Here is a 21148-nt window from a genome sequence, read left to right as displayed (position 1 = left end):
AAAAAATAGCTGTAATAATTAATAAAAACTGACAGGCTTAAGTGTGTGTTGGAAAGCAGGTAGGATGAATATATATATATAATAATACAGACAGTGAAGACAGATCACTTGTACTGACCCTGAAGGTGGCATTTCATCTCTGTTTTAGATATTGGCTAATGAGCTTAGCTAGTGCACTTTATCTGTGTGATGTTGGTTGCCCATGGAGCGTGATAAGCAGCTGAGGAGGATTGCAGTCGGACTGTGCTGGGCAGCTATCAGAATGGAACAGAAGCAGGATGCGAAAGAATCGGACACTAAAATGATAGTAAGATGTTTGTGCACTTGAAATACGCTGTTTCTTAGTAGGAGTCTCCAGGCCCTATAAACTACTGGGATATAGCCCAGGACCAGCAAGGTCCATGTTACCAGCAAAATGATGTATTTCAAATAGCAATTTTATGATCTGCTAGCTGCTGCTCATTGTCATCAAGTGTGATTTTATCAGCAAAGCATCACAGCTGCCTCTGAGTAAAACACAGTAAGGAACTTGAATAGCTCCTCAGGACAGGAACTGAAAAAAAAAAAAAATCTCTTAATTAAAATAATGCAAGTCCATAGTGGAGACTGAGTCTAATGAAGCCAGTGGGAATGTGGTCAGGTTTCAGGCACAAGTAAGTCCGGCTAAGTCCCATTTTCAAGAATGATTTATGTCATTGTTATCTGAATCTAATTGCCATGTGGAAAATTTGGGCTTCTTCCAGTTGCCTAAGAACTTTCTTTAGAAGCAGTCTGCCCGCATGAGTGACTCAGGTTTGCAGCGCTGGATGGAGCTGTGCCAAGATGTGTTTAAAGGCTTGCTGAATGTCTGCATGTCTGTGGAGGTTTATAGAAACCTCATTGCATGAGTGTACGTGTGTGCTCGTTGCCATGGGAGAGTCTGAATAAACAGCTGGTTGCTGCTCTGTGTCCTCATTCTGCCGTGAAGGTTAGTCCACTACTAGCTTACAAGCCTACAAAGGAAGCACAAGTAGTAACGCCAGGAAACCTTCCGCCTAACGCAGTGCGTTTCTCGTAAGGTAGAAGGGAAGTGGGTTGTGCAGATCTGCCTTGTTTAGAAAGAGGTAAATATCGAAATCTTCTGTAAGATCCTTTTTCATCTATTTTTAACAATTGGTAGTGAACTGTCATTTGGAACAAGACTGGTTGCAATTTGAGGTAAAATTGGCTGAACTAAAGCATATTTTGTTTACTTGCAATGTTTGCCTTTAGGTGGAAGTAGTAAATGGTTTCATTTCTTATTTGGTAAACAGTCAAATACTAGTTTGTTTTTTGATGTTGCTCTTTATTTGCCCTTAAAAGATACATTAATAAATTACAAGCACCTAAAAATAGCAGAAATAGCAAGACAAAAGCCCACAAGTACAACACAACACAATCTAACAAGGTGAGAAAGAATGTCCCCAGCAAAAGCTAAAAGTGCTGTAAATAAAACTTTCAGAATTGGCTAGTGGCCAGAGAACAGCATATCTGGAACAGATTAACTCTGTGGTGTTATTTGTCCTCTTGTTTTTCAGGAGATTTGTCAGGCTTGTGAACAAGTGTCTTCCCTTTGCATCTCTTATGTCCTGCTCACCAAGGCAAGTTCCTATCTTGCAAAACACTTCAAAATGTCACCCGGTGCAGGACATGTTCCTCATTTTTGGTGCCTATGAATTTAATGATTGTACCCAGAGGAATGCTGTCACGTGGAGTCTGTGAACATGACACCCGGAGAAAATGAGAGCAGCGGTTAGAAGTTGTCAGAAGTTGAGCAGGATTTCTGTTGCAAATGTGGCAGCCGCAGTTTGCGAGACGAGAATTGTTGGCTGTATGGTTTTATCTCTGTGTTCAAAGCTATCACCTGGGGTAACTGAAGTAAGATACGCATTGTCTGGCTGTCTAGCTTTCCCTGCCCCTCCCGAAAGTAATAGGGTTACTTAGGTTGACTCCTGCCTGCTCAGAAGTCATGATGAGATTATTAGACTAAAGAAAACTATTTAATTAAACTTACAGAGATAGCCCAAAACCTCAAACACCTCAGTGGTTAATATAAAAGTAATTATATAGTAACTGTATAGTCTGATGAGTAGCAGCGGCAGCCATGCAGTCAGGGTACATGTAGAGGAATTAGTCAACAGCTGTAACTATTCACACCGCAAAGGAGATAGAATAGATACTTTTTTTTTTTCTTTTTTCATTTCCTTCACAAAGAAATCGGTGTCTGACTGATTCCCTGTTCAGTTACTGGGTCAGAACCTCAGCTCTGTAGATCAGTGGTCATGACAGGTTACATCAATGAAACATCTGGTCTCATGCCTGTATATTCATTTTACTGAAGGAACGTTAATAGAATATACAGAGTTGCTGATTTTACCTATCAAAAGTGTGTTACAGACACTATCAAATTCATTGTTTCATTAAGAGGTCTGGGAATAACTCGTTTAAAAATTAATTTACCATAATGTTTCCAGCTGGAATTTTCAAAAGAGCATAGGGAATTTCAATCTGCAAATCACACTGGGATTCAGGGGCAGACTTTGATTTCTGAATTCCTGAGGGTCCTTCAGAAACCCCAACCTCAGGAGTTCATAGAGGGAAAGTAGTCAGCAATGGAAGAGGCCAGCAAGGAGTATACGTTGATAGGAAAGCCGTACTGTAAGTTTATCAGGAAGGTGTGAGTGTAGCCAAGACGTTTAATTGCCCTGGGCAGTTGTCAGTCCAAACTGACTTTGCCTCTCATCTTTCTGCATGTGGCCTTGTGCTTCTAAGAACTTCTTCCTGCCGAGTGTGCAAGCGCAGGAGCCATAGGGAGCTTCCACTGGAACCAGAACCTGAGGGGGACGAGCACAAACACAGAGGTCATTTCAGAGACAGGGATGTACCGGTGCCGTCGCAGCAGAAACTGCAGCTGTTCACCTCCTCTCAAAATCGCGCCCAGGCCCTTCCCTTCCCCTCCCTTACGAATATCAATGGTAGATTTCGCTGTTTTCTCAAGCGAAAGTGGATCTATGGTGTCCATCTGAAAAAGGGCAAGGGTAGGATGGCAGCAGAATCACAAGACTTAGGGAGGGAGACTAGAGCATAAAGAGACTATAGACCATTGATGCAACATAGAATAACCCAGTTTCTCTCTGTCATGTGGGGATAACATATCTGACTTTCAGCTGGACTTGGCTGTCAGCTAGAGCAGCTGTGGAGGGAGGAGCAAATTTATCTTATCCCCCGCATCTCTCATCCTCTGCCTGATCCCAAGCTTATACCTCGTCCAGTGTTGGACCAATCTGCTTTGGCTCCTGATGGCTACAGAAACATCCCTTCACTGCTCCCTGCGCGTGCTGGCCTTCCATCACCTCGAGTTAGCCTATGGCCTGGCTAACCTACTTGTGACCCCGCTGCACCAAGGGTACTCCCTGGCCTCAGTGCTGTTGCTGGCGGAGCAGAGAGAAGAGCCATAGTGGGCTAGCTTTCCACACTACCTGGCTATGGGAAAGGATGCCATGACACATTCTGCTTGGTTAAAACCGCACAGGTTGACATTATCACTAAAAGTCAAATTCAGTGGAGAAAACAGGAATGATTTTTCAGAGGTAGTCTCTGTTACAGATCCCTTTGATCTCCAAAGTGTTCCACCGTGCTGCTGTAGCTTTTATCAACAACAGAGGAAGGCGATTATCCTCCTTCTGTAATCAGTGTAAATCTCTTTTTAGAGGTAAGGGGCAGCTTTCACTGGGGCTGGGGGAGAAAGTTTGCTCCCTTTAATTCTGATTTATGCAGAACTGCTGCTCTGCTTTAAGGCTGAGCATTTCTAAACATGCAGGCAAGTTGTCTTTGGAGCATTTACTTACTTCTTTGTCATTGGTCAAGCCTAGATTCTTCATGTCTACGACATTATAAAAAGTGTTGTTCAAGATGGCTTCTATGACCTGTACCTGAAACCATGAAAACGGATGAGACAATGAATTAGGGCACCTTCTCAGCCAACAGCCCGGCAGGCTTTTCACTCACTGTACAGAAAAGCAGTGCAGCCCCCTCAACCACCCCATATGTACAGTTGATAAAATGCAATCTACAGAACATGTAGACAGTGTTGTAGCACCTCTTTCACTTTTACTCATGTCCTGCCAAGCTCTGAGTGGTACTGTCCCCCATTATGTTCACAGCTGAGGAGCAGCACATGAACTTCTCAGTGTGTTGATATTTTTTTCAGATCATCTACCGGTACCACCAAACCATTTCCAGGCTGACTTAGAACTGTCAGAGGAAATAATAGGCTCATTTTGGTCTTCTCAGTGGTCTGATTAACACACATTATTGTTTAAGTAAAACCTCAACAGGAGGAAAGAAGATACCTGTGACACTTTGGAAAGAACAAGCATCTGGATACTGTTGACAGTCTTCTGGTAAGAGCGTGAATACTCCCCACAGTCGGGTGGCCCAGAAAAGGCTTCGAGGATACATTCACGGATTTTGTTCCTAGAGGTAACACAAGTTCTTATAAAACCTTCTATCAGCTTTCTCTGTCTAGATCCATAATGTTTTACTGTGGTGGGTTTTTTAAAATTTTATTTTCTCTGTGTTTTCTAACAAATACATAACACATGGGATTTCATGGAAGAAGGGTTTCTTTGCCCTGTCACTTCCAAATTCCCAGCCCCCCCCAGCTCTATAATTCACAGGTAGGTATTCTGCTAAAAGTGCTGTTAGTTTGTTCTCCTAAAGTGTTCTGTACTGACGACTGAACTGTCCATTTAAATACCGGCCACTGATGCACCATCTGAGAGTGCAGCAGCCCCCGAGGCCCCTCGTAGCAAGTGTGTAGTGCTGCCGCTGAGGTCCGTGGGAGGGGCTGGTGCACAGCACCTGCAGATCTGGTCCTTACACCTGCCATATTGCCTACCGGGAGTTTGGGATCATCGGTTAGCTAATAAATGTTATTTGATTTGACATATACCATATGCAGTCAAAGTCAAAATCCCTGCATTCGCCGTATGACCATTTGCAGAATAGCTCTCCGCATAAAATCCGGTCGTTCCTTTCGGGAAGTGTGGTGTGTTCATTCTTATAGAAGCCTTCAAATCCAGACTGTGTTGTCTTCATAAGTTTCAGATCTTTAATTCCAGCAAAAACAACCAGAGGACCTGTGATCCAAAAATATGAGACAGTATGAGTTCCTTTTCAGGCAGAGAGAAAGGAACCTCTGGGTGCGTCCTTGCGGTGCCAGCTCCAGAGCCGTGAAGCGGTCTCTCCAGGACTCACTCCGGTGCTTCTGCTGCAAGCCTAGCTACTTCTAAAAATTATCTTCTGCACACTGACGTTAGCAGAAAGGTAAGAAACAAGACAGAAACTACTGATATCAGAGCTGAATCTAGAAAACAGAGAATCCCATCAAGTGACCTGCAGTCAAGGAGAGCTGAGGACACCCTTTATCTCAGCCCCTTGGAGCTGGGACGTGCCGTGGGTTGGCTCACTGATGTCGGGGACTACTAATTGCTCTACAGGGAAATGAAGCAGGCTACTAGTGCTGTGGGGTACAGGAGAGGTGAGGTGAGCCTTTTCTAACAACACAGACGAGTGTAGATACTGTCTGTACAAAGGCAGAATTCTCAGTCAGAAATTCCCTTCACATACCCATCCTGTTGCAAGTTTTGCATCCGAAAGAACGAGAGGGCGAGGAGCCAATGCAAATCCCTGCAGTTCAGCTAATTAGCAGGAACTGGCACTGACACAGATGGCACCCACAGGTTCAAACTGATGGTGTTTTTGCTCTTAGCCACTATTTATAAAATGTGCTGTTGTAGATCACTGTTGCATGGGTGGATTATAATTTTCTAAAGACCAAACAGTTGTGTCCTGAACTTTTTCTTCTAACAAACCTTTTGGGGGGTGGCTAAAAAATTTCAAGCAATCAGTCATTTAGAGCACACGAAACTGATAACTGAAAATTTCACTGACCAGAGCTGCCAAAAAAGCAGATTCAGAAAAGAGAAACTTCATGGCACACAGCCTTATCCAGAGCCTGTACAGATAGTCAGTGGCTGAAGCCCAAGCTTCTGTTTCTGTGCTGCTCTCGGTGCTCACACTAGCTAGTTCAAAATTAAACCTTGAATATGTCTGGCACATAGTAATCTTGCCTTTGGCTGGGAAGACTGACAGACTTGGTCTTTAAACTGTGTCCTTGCAGGAATTTGTACTGGAAACAATTCCTCTGTGATGGATATTTCCAAATTACATGATTGTTTAGAGGGGTTTTGTTACTGGAAATGGTCAAAACTGCATTTTATCTATTTCTTCTCTTGTTTACATTCATTATCATTTTTTAATGGGTTCAAGGAGGTCTATCTATAATTTTGGCTACATGCCCCTGTTGTTTACTAAAGCTTTAAAAAAAAAGTCTAAAGAAGAGACCGTCCTTGGACAGGATATTCTGGTGTTTGTTCAGACCTTGATGAATTCATTGCTTGGGTATAAGATTGTAATACACAAGTATTAATGTAGTGCAGATACTATCAGGGAACCTGGAGATGTATTTATCTCATACTGAAATGCACAGCCTTGTTTGAAAGAGCTCCTTGCAGTGAATGATTTACTGAAGTGCTGGCTGGCTGTGTTGCAATCGCCCTGAAACTCACACTGAAGAGTATAACACCTAGGCAAAGTTTTTGGCATGGATGGCCCGTGCTATGCTTTCAGTATCTTTTGTGCTTTCAATATGTTTTGTGCCATCTTTTCAGTTGTAAATTGTTGACTCTATTAAGTTACTTATGATGTTTTCAGTTTCCAAAAGAGTCTGAGCCTTTTATCAGCCAATGTAATGGAAAAAAATAAGCCTATAATTCTATTAAGCCTCACGAAGTTTCTTTTAGTGACAAAAAAAGTGTTAAAAGATAGGATTAATTGAGAAATAAATTTCTGTGTCTGGCTGATAGGTGCATAGGAGGATGCTAAAGATAGAGAAGGTTCTCTTATAAGAAAAATAAAAGGGATTTGAAAATCTTCTCTTCGGTTATTGTTCACCTAGGCAGGGAATCCTAAAGAAAGAGCAGGAGGGCTACATGAAGGGAAGGCTAAGAAGGAAAGGCAGTTTCTTCAGTAAGCCTTAAAGGCTTTTCGTTTGTGTAGAACCTGAAATCGCAGAATTTCATGCTGAATTTTCAAGATGATGAACAAATTAGATTCAACCTGTACATTAAGAGCAGCAGCTTTTCAAGAAGGCACAAACTCTTTTCTTTTTTTTTTTTTAAATTAAGGTTTCTTTCTTTACATTTCCCAGAAACTTAAGGCAATGCTATTGAGGCTGGCAAAAATGCAGTCATAGTTAACATTACTAGGAACATTAAAAAAGATTAGGCACTGGAGACTTGTACAGGCTCTCTCCTTTCTGTCAGCAGGAATACGGGGACAACGCTCTAATGAGCCTTTCAGAACTTGTGTCCTGTCTGCAAGGGAAACTGGTCTTGCCGCTGGTCCTAACCCCAACGCGTTAGGAAAACAGGGAGAGAGGGCAGGATGGGAAATAGTTCTAAGTTACATTAGGACAGTAACAGCTAGATACTGAACTAATGCCTAAAACCTCTAAACCCACTGTGTGAAACAACGTAGTGTCTCAGCCCAGTTCCCAGTAGTCTGAGAGACAGGTTAAATGCAACACCGACACAGTGAGGTTGAACTAACACTCTTGTCATGAGTCACAGCCAGAAGAGATAATTTTTACACTCCCTTTGGAATGCCAATTTATGGACAGATAGTTGAGCTTGAAAGCCTATGTCTTTTAAGTATCACAAAACTCTTAGTGAAGCCAAATGATGCTTTGTTTACGCATGGCGTGCAAAAAATAATAAGCACAGTCGGAAGTATTTTCACGTGAAAAATTGTTTGCACGTAGACCTGAGTGCTCACAATGTTCTGGCTTGCAGCAATGAAATTGCATCTTAGAAATAAAACCAAGGCATGCTGACAGGGTTTTGAAAATAACTGCAAACTAGGCAACTGGCCTACAGCGCTGTGGTTTCATGATACATTCTCTATAGGGTAACGATAACAGTGAGACTGCAGAACATGGTATAATGTAAACAAGTAAGCAGATCGTTCTCAGGAGGCTGTTACATCCTGTGACAACATATAGCAGTTCTGTTGTATGTGCTGTTGTAACTACTGTCTGTTTAGGATATACGTACAAATGTGAGCTACATTAGTTCTTTGGCCGTGTCTCAGAGATCAAGGAGTACAAAATTAGACCATGAAAGTGCTCTTTGTTTTAGACCTCTGGAAAGGTTTGGCTGTGCCGTAAGCCCTGTAACACCTTTCACAATCTCTAAAGCCATCTTCATCCCTCATCGGCAGAAATATTTACAGAGAAGTAAGGGAAGCTGCAAATTCTTTTCTCACCATTTCGGCATTGCTCAGCTTCACAAAAGCGGATCCCGTCAGGAACGCATATAAACGAGTGGATGTGAGGAACACCATTCTGCAATTTAGAGTAGATATGTAAGTAAAAGTGCAGCAAATAATGTCTTAACTTGAAAACAGGAACTAAAAGAGTGACAAATGGCTCCAGCATAAACAAACTGAATATATTAGTATTTTAGATACCTCGTGTAGACGTTGCCATGGTACTTCTTGAACGTAGGTTTTGACGTACGCCACTTGGCAAAATGTTGTCATGAAGTGTTTGCAGATATCTATAGCAAATTGTTCTAAAGTTGGGATCTAAGACACAAACAGTATTGTTAGAAAGAAGCAATTACCTTCTGTACAAAAATAGACCGTTCTAATTGTGGTAAACATTTGGGAAGGATCAATGTTGTTAAAAACACAGATTTCTTTCAATTCTGGTTTTGCGCACTGCAAATTTGATCAGCTTGCAGCATATGCTGCAATACCAGCTACAGAGGCATGTCAAAAATCTCCCGTTCTATGGCATAACGAGCTGCAGTCCTTGGACTGAGAGACACTGCTACAGAAGCCTCACCCTTCGAGGATATAATGCTGAAATAATCATAGCAATATTCTGATTAAGCTTTACAGGCCGAAGATGGGATGTCATTCCTGAGACAGAGAATTTGCACTATTGTCATTACAACAGACACAACAGAGAGAGGCAAGAGCACAGTTAACAGAATTAAGAGGAGTCTCACATACTTTGAGACCTTCTGTTTAAAAGTGCTATATAGGAATAATGCACTATTAAATGCTATTAAATTTAAAAAAAAAGTTGTATCTTACATGACAAATACACCACAAATACTGCTAGCTCTGGGAGAAAAAAAGGCTTTGGAAAATGAAGGAGTCCACAGGATAAGCACTTGGAGGAGGAAAGATTCTCTCCCAAGTCACTGAAGGTGACTTGAGTGCTGATCTGACATGCCGATGGAGGGAGAGATTCTTTGGATGGATTTTGAAAATAAAAAGTATAACAAACACTTGCAAATGAAGTCATAAGAAACAGCAAGGATAGTTAAAAACTGAAAAATACCCCATTTTTTTTGGCCAACACAAGGACAATATTCTTCATGGTGTCTGTAGGTATCACAAGAGAGTTGTTTCCATCCAGGTACTCATGCGCAGAAGTCAGCCGGAGATGCGTGCACACTTCCACTTCTTTAACGAAGTGCTTCTTCCCTTCTCGACGAAGGCGAAGGAACTTAATTGTGTTCTTGCCATATTCGCAGTTAAGGACTTCTACATCCTTGATCTGCAGAGAAAATACATGACAGTCAGAAAGGAACTCGGTGGAAGCCCGAGTTATGCTTGGTCTATGGAACATAAACAACGTTTAGGGCCTTTATTTCCGTGGTTACCTGTGATGAAAATATTTCCATTATAAATCGCAAAGGCCCTATAGGGTCCTGCGCGCCAGGCTGGGCAGGCGGGGGCAAGCGGGCGCTCCGCAGCCCCCGTCACGCCGGCAGCGGCGAGTGTCAAAGCAATCTTTCACGGGGGCGGGAAGGTGGCTTTGCAAGCGGGCAGAAGTCCCAAACAGAAAATGGAAACAGCTGAAACGTTCCTGGCACGTTGTGTGCTCGTTACCCGCTCCGTGCACGCTGCGGTTCCCGGGAGCAAGAAGAAAAGACCGAGCGAGCCGGTCTTTTTGGAAGCGTTGGAAGTGTTTCCTCACAGCCGGGTCACGCTTCTCATCTCCCCTTCTGATCTCTGAAGGGATCAGAAGCGCGTCCGAGCGGCAAACTTCAGGTCTCGACCCACACCTCCAAAATCCTGCTGGCTGGAATGGCTGGGTTCGATGGCGCTCAGCCCTATCCGCTTTCATCCTGCTTCCGTGGAACACGCCGCCTTTGCGCGGCTGCCGCAGCGCCGGAGAGGCCATGGTAGGAAGGAGACAAACTACTGCCGAGGTTGCGAGGATTTCTGTTACGCTAAAATACCCGAAGCTCATTGCACTGGACTTGCCCTGAGGCTGAAATATCCCGTACTTGGTATCACCATCTTTTAATGTAAACCGGCACCTTTCGATGTAAGCATAATGAGGAGGGAGAAAGAGTACTTTACACACCAAAATATAAATTGAAGCTTTTCATGCATGAGTTGCTAAAAGATTATCAGATGTAAAACTGCTCGATTCAGACATTTTTGTTCCTAAGAGAAATGCTAATGCACTTAATTAAAAAAAATAATTAACTAATTGTAAGTAAATTACTGTGGCTCAGAGATCAGAGCACTTTCTCTGGCTGTCAGTCCCCGCGGGCTCAATCCCCACGGGCAACTGGAGGCCCCCGCTGCCAGAGCCAGAACCGGGCAGGGCTGCGCCCGAAACCCTCCTTGCAGGAACGGTGCCACGGCTGTGCTCGCTACAAGGGCTGGCTGGGGAAGTAGTGAGATGGAAATGATTTTGTTTTGCTTGCGTGAGCACCGAGTTTTTTTCAGATAGTTGTAAAAAAAAAATTGTACTTCAGTCATGCAGCACTGAAAAGGAAACAAAAAGGGTTTCAGCATCTGGAGCCTTTTTTTTTAAAGTGGAATACCTTGAATATTTTAAATAGTCAAAATACTACCTCCTGAAGTACAACGGTAAGTTTTCTCAAAAAGATCACTTGACAACTGTCATTTTGCCATTTTGTTGCCCAAAGAAATCCTGAGCAGTTCCCAGCGGCTGCCGGGAGCCCTGGCCCTGCCGCCAGCGGCCGTCCCTGCAGCGGGAGCCCGACTTCCCAGGCCGGCTGGGCTGTGCTTACTGCATCGTACCCGGGAGCCGACGGTTAGTGCAACACAACTTCTGCTTTTAGAGCCTACCCGGTGCTTGCCCCGTGCAGCCGAGAAGCTAAAATGCCTGCGGGATCTGCCTGGTGTCACCCTGCTCTGCTACTGCTTCTCTCCCCCGCGCCCCTGTGGGCAGCCGAGATTTCCTGCAGGAATGAACACGGGGAGATGGTCGACTGGTGAGTAAACACCGCGCAGGGGAGAAGCTCTGGGTGAGTAAATAACGCTTGAGATCAAACCGCATGTAGGTGGATCACTGAGAAGTAACGCAGAGCAATCGCTGCTTTAATCCTGTTTGCCTGTGAGTAGTAGCTGAATTTTGCATTTGGAAAACCTCGGATAAGTTATTGAAATGTGATTCCATTGCACTGAACCAACCGCCCTGCTGCATTATGGCTCACTGCAGAATAATCACCGGTTTACGCGGCGTTCAGGTCTCATCATCAAAGGCAGCGTAACCTGTGTTCGGATGCCAAGGCTGCGCTCGCCGGCGGCGCCCGGCCAGGCCAGGGCTCCAGCACGCGGCTCGGCTGGCTGAGGGACCTGAGCTGGGCTGGGGGAGCACCCATATCTCGCCCTTAGCCTCGTTGCTCGTACCCGAATGGCAGCGTGGCGGGACTTGTCCCCTTGCTGCCGTCGCCGAGGGGGAGCGGAGGCTGAGCCGCCCCTGAGAGGGACGCAGGAGAGGCGCTGGCGCGGCGGCGGTGTGGGAAAGCGCTGTCTGCGCCTTGTGACTGCAGAGCAGAGGCCGCTCCTCGCCACCCGAGCTGCGGCGCCTTAGAGCTGGTACATCCCAGCGCCCGCGGCGAGCCTGGGTTTGGGGATTAAACGATTAATTGGATTAATGTGCTTTGAAGATGAAAGATGCAGAGTACACTGACATAATATCCAAGCCTGGTTTAAAAAGTGAAATGAGGGCCCTTAGAAAAGAGCACAGAAGCCTCTCGGAGGTAAGTATCAACCAACTTTTAAGAAAGTGTCTTTTTCTCAGAACAACAGTTAGTTTGGATACAGGAGATAAAGAAGTAGGTGCTATTCTCGCACGTCCCTTCCCTTGCACACAGAGCTCTCCGCAGGGAGCGCCAGGGCTCCTCGCCGCGCAGGCAGGCTGCTCAAGCAGGGGCACAGAGCCGGCTTTGCTCTCTTTTGGCATAGCATCAAACACGAGGGGCTGGCCCATCCCTGTGACTCGTCACCCTTGCCAAGGCCCTTCTGGATAATGTGATTTTTTTCAGGAATCATACTCTTAGTTGGTGCAGCTACCCAACAATTTAAAGGTACAAGAAATTTCATGTCTCCACAAATCGCAATTACTCCTTGCGGAATGAGTCTGTGTGTGCTAAAGCTAAAAAAAAAAAAAAAGAAAAACAATAGACCAAAACCCAAACAGAAAAACAAAACACAAAAAAAATATACTATCCATATCTTGAATTCTTGAATGAACACAATTTCTCTGAGAAATTCTTTGAAAGCTGTGACTAGGAGTAATTCCCCTGTGAACACCAGTGATGTGGGACCCGTTCCAGATGGAACAGGGGGGTCCGCACAGGTAAAACCATGTTCTCTTCTGCCAAGTTTAGCAGGAGGACATGGAGGATTTCCTTTCCAATGTGCCATGATCAAATGAAAGAGAAAGCTGCCTATCTGCAGGGGTCATCCTGGCTTATTGACAAGAAATAGTCAACTTCTGCCCAATTCTGGGTTTGGTTGCTATGAAGCTGATAGGAGAAGCAGAACTGAAACTGCTGAGAAAAGCTTCCTCTTAGCCAAAAGATGTCAATGCCCTTTCAAACACACACAGCACTGCAGGTTTTATATGCAGTTAGCAAGAGCTTTATGTGAGTTCCTACTATGCAGTGGTTTCATCCTGCAATATTCCATAATTACTCATAATTAGTGTCCTGCACACTTGCACTTGCCACTAAACCGGAGGAATCACTTGCCTTGCCCGCCCCGCCCGCGCCGCGCTCCCCAGCCCTGCCAGCCCTGGCAGAAGCCCCTCCCGCGCTTTCGTGCCGGTCGGGAGCTCGTCCCGCCATCTTCACCGCACCTCGCGCAGGGGCTACCGGAGCGAACGGCCGTAGGGTCGGCTCTCTGAGGAGGGCAGAAAGTCTTTCCTTTACTCACCCAAACTCACTGTATTCTGTGGGAAGCTTTTCATGCAAATAAAAGCCAAAACTCTGCTTTCTGAGAAGTGTTGAGTCAAGGACTGAAGCCATGGATGCGCATTGTTTGGGGTTTTGGGGGGGAAGTAAAGATGTGATTAAGAAGTAAAGATGTGATCATTTGTAGTCAGTTTGTGTTCTGTCACAAGCAAACAATGTGACAGCGCTAATTGGGTATGAGTGGATTTGCTTTTCCTTGGTTCTCAGGAAAATAACTCCCAGTCTGCTCCCACAACTGCCTAAGCTCTTGGGAAGCTTCCTGTGCACAAATAGCAGTGAAGACTTTTATGCAACTTCAGTTGCTGAGGCACTCAGCTGGCTTTCCGGAAAGGGCCAAAACACGTATCCGCTGGGAATTGGCAAGCAATTCACTGATAGCTGAAGTGCCAGCACCTCTGTAAGCGTACCTGCTGACGCCCGTTTGTCAGGTGCCAGGCTGTGAACACCCCGAGAGCATAAATCTTCCAATACGTTTCAAAGCAGTTTGGAAAAGCTTCATATACTAACTCCTGGATCAGCTCATACTGCTGTAACTACTGCTACTCCCCTCCTTTCCAAACCTTCATTTCAAAGAAATGGGTTGCTGTGACTCCGCGCGCACGGACAGCTCGCCCCAGCCTTGCTATACTAATCGCGTCCCTCTCTGCTCATCTGTGATCAGCGACAGTTTCTCCTGAGATGTTTAAGGAGCACCGCTCACTCAGCGGCAATGCAGGTGGATTACCAGGATCATCAGTGCTGTGTGTTTCTCTTCTCCCCGTACTCCTACGTTTCGCACGGATTAAATGCTCCTCTGGCAAAATGCTTTCCTGCCACTTCGTACCTGCTTTCGGAGATGCCTTTTTTGACCAACTTGAGACTGTAAATCAACTGGGCAAGGCTCGTTCCTCCTGACATACTTGAAAGGTTAAGCACAGTCAGGCTGCGTTTTTGGTAAATAGTATAGGACTGAAAATAATGCCACTCAGTTCTTACTGTTGACATAAATAACAAGTTACTCAAGTACAGCACTCAAAGAAAGTGGCTCAATTCACTCAAAGTGGCTCAATTAATTATATTGCAATTAATCCCATGGACTTGTGCACTGGGAAAACCTCTTTACTTCATCAGAGACATTAGTATGAACTGAGCCATTTACTGACAATAATGAGTACTCCACAATTTTGAAAAGATTTGTGTTTCTGGCTAATGGTTTGCAAATACCCAGTCTGCAACAGTTCAGCAGAGTGCGAGTCTGTTATGAGAAGTAGCTTTAGAACAACATTATCGCACGACTTTGTACTTATTTTGTGGTTTTAATATGCATGACAAGAACATTATGTATTCTTATAATTTTAATACATAATTCTATCTATTTCATATAAAGTTATATTTATATAATACAAAAATGTATTGGTAAGAGGTGTCCAGGTTGACCATGAGAATGTCAGAGTGAGTTTGGGACCCGAAGTTCTCTACCAGAACCAGGAGCGGTAGGGATTTGGTGGCTAATGGGACTCCAAACCAGGGCTACTTCAGATTCTTTCGGGGTACCAACAGCAGCCTGGCCACGGCAATAGGAGTTTGGAGCCGAATCAGCCTCCCTTGCTTGCTAAGCAGCAGCACAAATTTGTCTGCAGCAGGTACTGTGCTGCTGAACTGCTGCTGGTCCCGGCGCTGGGTCACCTGCTGGAGGCTGCGGCGTCCGCGCCGCGCGCTGGCGGCGCTGGTCCCCCTCCAGCGCAGGCATCCCCGGGGTCACCCTTCTCTTAAATCCTCGGGGGGGAATGAGATACTGATTCCCACATTCAGACAGGATGGTTGTAAAAAACCATTTGCTCTTCACTGTTGCAGGTTTGCTCTTTACAAGTTGCCGAAACATGGCAAAGGGGAGATTCCCATGCTGGGGCTGGAATACATGTACATGGACACCCTGGCTCCGGAGTGGCAGCTCGGTAAATACCTGGTCAACATGACACAGGGTGCTCTGGGACAAACACTGAAGCAGCTGTACGAGACATACCAATCTGAGGCAAGTGACATTTAATTATCATTTTGTTATATGCTTACTTGATATTACATGCAAATGAAATGAAACCAGCCAAAATAAGCAGGTAGAGGTATGGCCGGACCTGACCAACGAGATCTACTAAAGCACATCAAGGGGAGCGTCTTGACAGCTGGGAGATTATTTGCAGTTTTGGCTACAATTAGAAATTATCCTCGAACTTCTAATTTCTACTCCAGCCTTTCATACACGTAAAGTATCGCCCATCAAAAGGTACGTAGTCCCTTTGGCTGCTTCTCTGCAATTCATGTTGAGCAACATCTGAAGCTGTGAACTGGCTGTGAACTCAGACCAGGGCCAGTGGTGACCATTACAGACACCCATCCTAAGCCCTCCCACGTGCACGTGTTTCACGCTCTGTCTCAAATCAGTTCTGGGTTTTGCTCTTCCCCCTGGAATCACTGTGACTGCTTCAGCAGCGATACGCTGCTTGTTAGCCCCCCCCCAACACCTCATTTATATTTGTGTGAAGCGATTATAAAATACCACAAGATCTGCCTATAGTTATTTTTTTACCATCTGCGTAATATTGTTGGGAGTCCGGGTGCGCCTTTGCATTGCCGCTGTGGGCTACAGGTAGGGTGCCATTAACTTATATGTAGAAGAGATTCCCAGAAGTCAGTCAAATGTTGGCAATCCGGTCAACTGTCCGACTCCAGGTCTTGCTGTAATTGTGATAAACTGTTTACAAACTCCAAGTACATCGGGAGGGGAAACATGTCCCGAGTCCTTTGAAGTTCTCTATTCAGGGGGAATAAGGTGCAGTCATATGCAAATATTTTGCAAAACGCATTCATTGCTTGTCCTTCGTAAGAACACCCGTCATACCTATTTTTCCTCAGCAAACTTTTTCACTGGACCTGGTTGCTAAATCAGAGAGAAGCACAGAAGGGGGGAACTTCTTTGCAAGCGAGTGCCCAATAAACCCATGTAAATTGTCTTAGTGAGCATATTTGACCTCTTGAGGAAGGGCTGTTGCAGTGATTGAGAGAACTTCCACTTTCTATTAACCAGGACCCTAATAAACCTAAGACCTGAGTCTTCAGGTTTATTTTACTGTAACTGCTGTGGAGACTCTGTCAGCTGAATTGGGAGAAGGATTAGGCTCATGATGTTCATACAGAGAAGTCCGGAATTCTTTCTTCTGCTCCCAGCAGATGTTCACTTAAATGCCTTCCTTTTACTGAATGTCGCGTTTCAGAAATGTGTGTTTTCCTGCAGAGGAACAGCGTCGCGTATGCGATATACAACGATGAGGTCCCTGAATCAGCCTCTGACGAGTGGAAAAGAGGACATACCAAAGGTACAGGGGAAGTCCCACGCTACTATTTTCTCCTTTCTAAAGTTGTGGATAGCATCTGCTTATTTGTTTGTCTATCTGCATATCTAAAACTCCTGCCTAAAGCAAAGCTGGAGAATTATTTGCATGATGCACGGTTTGTTGTATAGTTACACATGCTGCAGCTTCTGTTTTGGTTTTGCTATGCCTATGCCGTGTTGAAGAACTCTTAGGGCCCCTTGGTTTTCAAGAGCCGAAACTCATATAGCTCCTTTCAGTGAGTCCAGACCACATCATCCTGAGCCTAATGGCAGCAGCAGTACAAGATGGGAAAAGAAAGGCACCCTAAACATAAACCCCTCCAAACTCTCTCTGTCTGGGGCAAGAAACTGCTGCCAAGATCATGGAAGATCTGAGGAAGCAGATGGGTTTGCCCAACCTGCCTCAGGATGAAGACACTTTGCAGGGCCGTATGGCCAGGCTCAGCAATGGGGAGGGCTCGGGAGCCGTGTGTCTCCCCGGAGCACCCTGCTGCAGCGGGAGGCATGGCCCCTCTCTCTGCTGCTTCCCCGTGGGGCAGAATTTGGTCCGGGGAAGAAGACACAGTGTTGATGGTGTCCGTTTCCCCTTACGCAGTGAATATATGAAGGGAGGGAAAATGAGCAGTGGGGAGAGGGTCACAGCCACTACATCATCAGACTTTTTGAAGACAAAATTTGAGCAGCCAAAGAGAAAAGGTTTTGAAAATATTTTTTTTTTCCAAAAGAAACATGGTGACAGTTTAAGTTAGGCTATTGCAGGAGAGAATTAATGCAATTTTAATACAGTATTAGTGTCTCCTATAATCCATTAATCTACTTTAGAGCCAGTTTACTGTAGATATTAACACACTGAAGTGAGGTGTCTGCAGCAGCAAATGCAAAGTAGGACACAGCTGTATCATCTCAGGGCTTTTCCCCTCTTAATTCATTTGCAATAACTTTTTTCTGACAGGATTTCTGCTCTTGGACAAATCACAAGGCTTCTGGGTGATTCACAGCGTGCCCCTGTTCCCTCCCATCCCTGAGGATGGTTATGGGTATCCCGCTACTGGGGAGTCCTACGGACAGACGGCCATCTGTATAACCTTCAAATATGAGCAGTTCACAGAAATAGGTAGGAAAAGCCTCTCGCTAAGAAAGCCTTTGCCCCACCGCACCTCTCTTGACTGCTTTCCTCGAGGCTTTGCCTGAAAAATTGCTTGTTCTTGTCCTTCATTGTCAGACTGGGAAATCGAGTGGACCTGGGAAGAGCATTCTCAGCTTCAGTTACGTTTATCCAATGATTTCCTGTGTGAATGTGGGAAATTCACTCTTCCACTCTGTCTCCATCTCCCCGTGGGGACTATTGGGATAATAATAGCCACAAGTGAATATCAAGGGTAAACTCAGTCCATGCATAAAAAATGCTTTGGAAATATAAACTAGGATGATTAATCATTTTTAAGAGTAATAGTTCATTCAGCTGCAATCGTCTGCAGTTCTAAAAATGTAAGGCAACCACTGCTTGAGCTGGAGTAGTAGCCTTGACATGTCAGAAATACGAAGTATGGAATAAATATCACCCAGAAGCTCCCCAGGTACTTCTTGATATATAAAATACCAATACTAAAAATAAAAAAAAAAAACAGTAGCTCTACCCATAAGATTCAGAACCATCTGACAGTGATATTTGGTACTAGAATCCTGAAAAGGGACTATCAAAAGGCATTTCAGAAAGTCATACTGGTATGCTCCTTAACGCTTTTCACACTGTTTTTCACTCTTTTCTCAGTTACAAACCTCAAATGATCTTAATGAAACACATAAACTGTGCAAATGGCCAGGCTGGCCACACCCCAGAGCGATCTAAACCAGGCTCCTGTTCGTGGAAGCGCATGTATGCATGTGTTTAGGGAAAGAGGACAAGAAAATGAGATGGATACACTAATGCTTTTCCTGCCCCATCCTCCCAGCTTCTGGTAATCTGTGGTTCAGGCATTTCCTGAGCTGGAAAGACTGGAAAGTTCCTGATGGACTGGTCTTCCATGAACTCATCTAATGAGCCCATTTGTTCCCTTGCTCTTTACGATATCCATGGCAAGGACTTCTACAGTTAAGCTGTGCGCTGTACAGAAAAGTAAATTTCTTCTGCAAATTCAATCCAGTTGCTGAAAGTCAAGCTCTGTTCTCCCTAAAACCAAACTAGACCCTTTGGCAGCTCTTCTGTTTGCATTTGGCTTGGCAGCTGTAACTGACTGGAAACCACTCCCGTAAATACGGACAGGCTTGGATCCTCACGTGCCACCTGAGTGCTGTGTGACAGCTTAGAGGCTTAGAGCATGGGTGGAAGTGGCACTCAGCTGAGACCACTGGTTAACAGTTCTGCTGAGAATAATGAGGTATATGTGGAAAAACCCGAGCACACTCTCCCAGCCAGTCTACGTGCTGCGGGGCCAGTTAGAATACAAAGCAATTTCACATGTCTTTGGTTGCTAAACTAAGCTACTTTGACACTGAACTCCCCCAGGAGGCAGGCTGCAAAGATTAAGAAGGATTTAGGTTCCATTCCAAGGCAGAACTTTAGTCTCTTGATTGCTTTGCTTTAACCCACTTTAACTCTGCATGTCTTCATTTCTTTGCGGTTTTCTCAGACCAACAGATGCTGAGTTATAATCCGGGAATCTACAGCTGCTCCATCCCCAGCATCTTCCGAGCTGACCTCCCAAATCTGCAGCGGCTCTGTGCAGGGTCCAGGCTGCCCCCGGTCCCTTTGCGTCGCCTTTCCAAACTCCAGTCAGCTCATGGGGAAACCTTTCTCCACTTTGCGAAGTCACACTTGTTCATAGATGGTAAGAGAACCTGTTGCTATCGATCACACATTCTCAAGCAAGTAATAAGCGATGAATATATTCTTTGACAATTAGTATTTTCTTTGAGGGCAAAAAAGAAGTTCAGCTTCAGAAATAAATGTAACAGAGGGCAGGGAAAGGTGTCCTGTCATAGTATTCTCTCAGCCTCACGAAACAAAAAGCTGGCTGGTCCTTTAAACACCTTCTCAAGATGTTCAGTAATGGGATTTTCAGAAAATTTGTTTCCTGCTGTTCAACAGTAACAGCAAAGAACAAGAATGGGGTTTGAATAATCTGCTTTTTTTTCTTGTTATGAAGGTGGCTTGAAATTTTTTTCCTTTCCTTTTTTCTCTGCTGATTGTTTGTAACAGTTTTTTAAGGAGAAGGAGGAAAAGTAGAAATGAACTTCTGAAACAAAAGTCAAAATGAGGAGAGGGGGCAAAATCCCTTCTGTCCCACTTTATGCACTGGAAGGAAATGGGCCCAGCTTAGGTGATGCTTTTCAGTCCCCTCCTAAATGAAGGAACATGAAAGACTAATTTCCCACACCCTGTGTTATTCCACAGATATCTATGTGGCCTGGGTGGCTCAGGAACTGAAGACCGATTTGTTGGCTGAATCCTGGCAGCACTCTGGCCAAAAACTTCCCTCAAATTGCTCTCTCGACTACCACGTCTACAACATAAACCTAATAGGGACGCCACTGAATTTTACCTTTTATTCCATTAACGATCATTCGAAATGGGCTGTTTCCAGGGAAGACAAGGATCAGTGGACCTGCATCGGAGACTTAAACCGTGCCGCCGAGCAAGCTTGGAGAAGTGGTGGGTTCGTCTGTACACAGAACGAACGCATCTACAAAGCCTTCAGGCACTTGATAATCCACTACGAAAGCTGCACTGAGGCTGCCGCGTCCGCGTAACGAACCATTCCTCCCACAGAGCACGGTCCCCGTCACACAGGAAGCGTGGGAAACGTCTCCCTCGAACTGCATTGTCACTCTGAGAAGTGGCCCTGTGGGTCGCCAGCTGTGTCTGACCTCCACCTTATTAGCTACCAAAGCAGCTGGTTTGCAAGCAAATTACGGCCGGTTCTCCCGGGGCGCCGGAGCAGCCCGCTCCGCGTGCGCCAAGCCACGCGCCGCTCGCGCCCCGGCTCCTCTGGCCATCCGCGCCGCGCCGGGCCGCCGCTGTGCGAGGCTGCGGCCAAGCACGTCGCTGCGAGCCGCTGGACATGGGACGGGAGGGCAAGAGGAACCTCTCTCGTCAGCTGGGGCTGGGCGGTCAGCAAGAGAAAAGTACCCCAAAATGCTTCAGAGCCGCCCCGGGCGCCGTTGCCATCAATCGCAGCGTTTCTGCTCAGTTTGGGCTGAATCTCTTGGAGAGCTGACGTTAATTGGATACGGGCAGGGAGACCGGTAGATCTGTGGGCAGGAGGGCTTCATTTTTACATGACTAATTTTTAGAGAAGAAATGAGCTTTAAATCATTTGTAACCAATAGCTTGGCAGTATTTCTAGTGCTTTTATTCATGTACAGCAGTCTTGCAAACAAATAA

The 21148-nt window shown here is 45.2% G+C and overlaps 2 protein-coding genes across 2 annotated transcripts; one reads left to right on the top strand and one right to left on the bottom strand.

The window, feature by feature from the left end:
- Positions 1–2714: 2714 nt before the first annotated feature.
- On the bottom strand, positions 2715–10342 carry LOC309407517 (uricase-like; the record flags this gene model as incomplete). Its single annotated transcript, XM_082003063.1, has 8 exons — positions 2715–2852; positions 3867–3950; positions 4371–4494; positions 4973–5159; positions 8407–8485; positions 8611–8727; positions 9494–9712; positions 10136–10342. The coding sequence occupies 8 exons, from the start codon at positions 10340–10342 to the stop codon at positions 2715–2717; spliced, it is 1155 nt and encodes a 384-aa protein (XP_081859189.1).
- Positions 10343–11092: 750 nt separating this feature from the next.
- Positions 11093–20514, top strand: DNASE2B (deoxyribonuclease 2 beta; the record flags this gene model as incomplete). Its single annotated transcript, XM_082003062.1, has 6 exons — positions 11093–11411; positions 15231–15408; positions 16666–16747; positions 17717–17878; positions 19395–19592; positions 20159–20514. Exons 1-6 carry the CDS (start codon positions 11299–11301, stop codon positions 20512–20514), a joined length of 1089 nt encoding a protein of 362 aa, XP_081859188.1. The 5' UTR covers positions 11093–11298.
- Between the last annotated feature and the right edge of the window lie 634 nt (positions 20515–21148).

The sequence above is a fragment of the Phaethon aethereus genome (assembly GCF_964289735.1).
Source record: "Phaethon aethereus genome assembly, chromosome: 8".
Lineage (NCBI taxonomy): Eukaryota > Metazoa > Chordata > Aves > Phaethontiformes > Phaethontidae > Phaethon > Phaethon aethereus.
The sequence above is the reverse complement of the archived record's forward strand: the minus strand, read 5'-3'. Positions and strand labels throughout refer to the sequence as shown.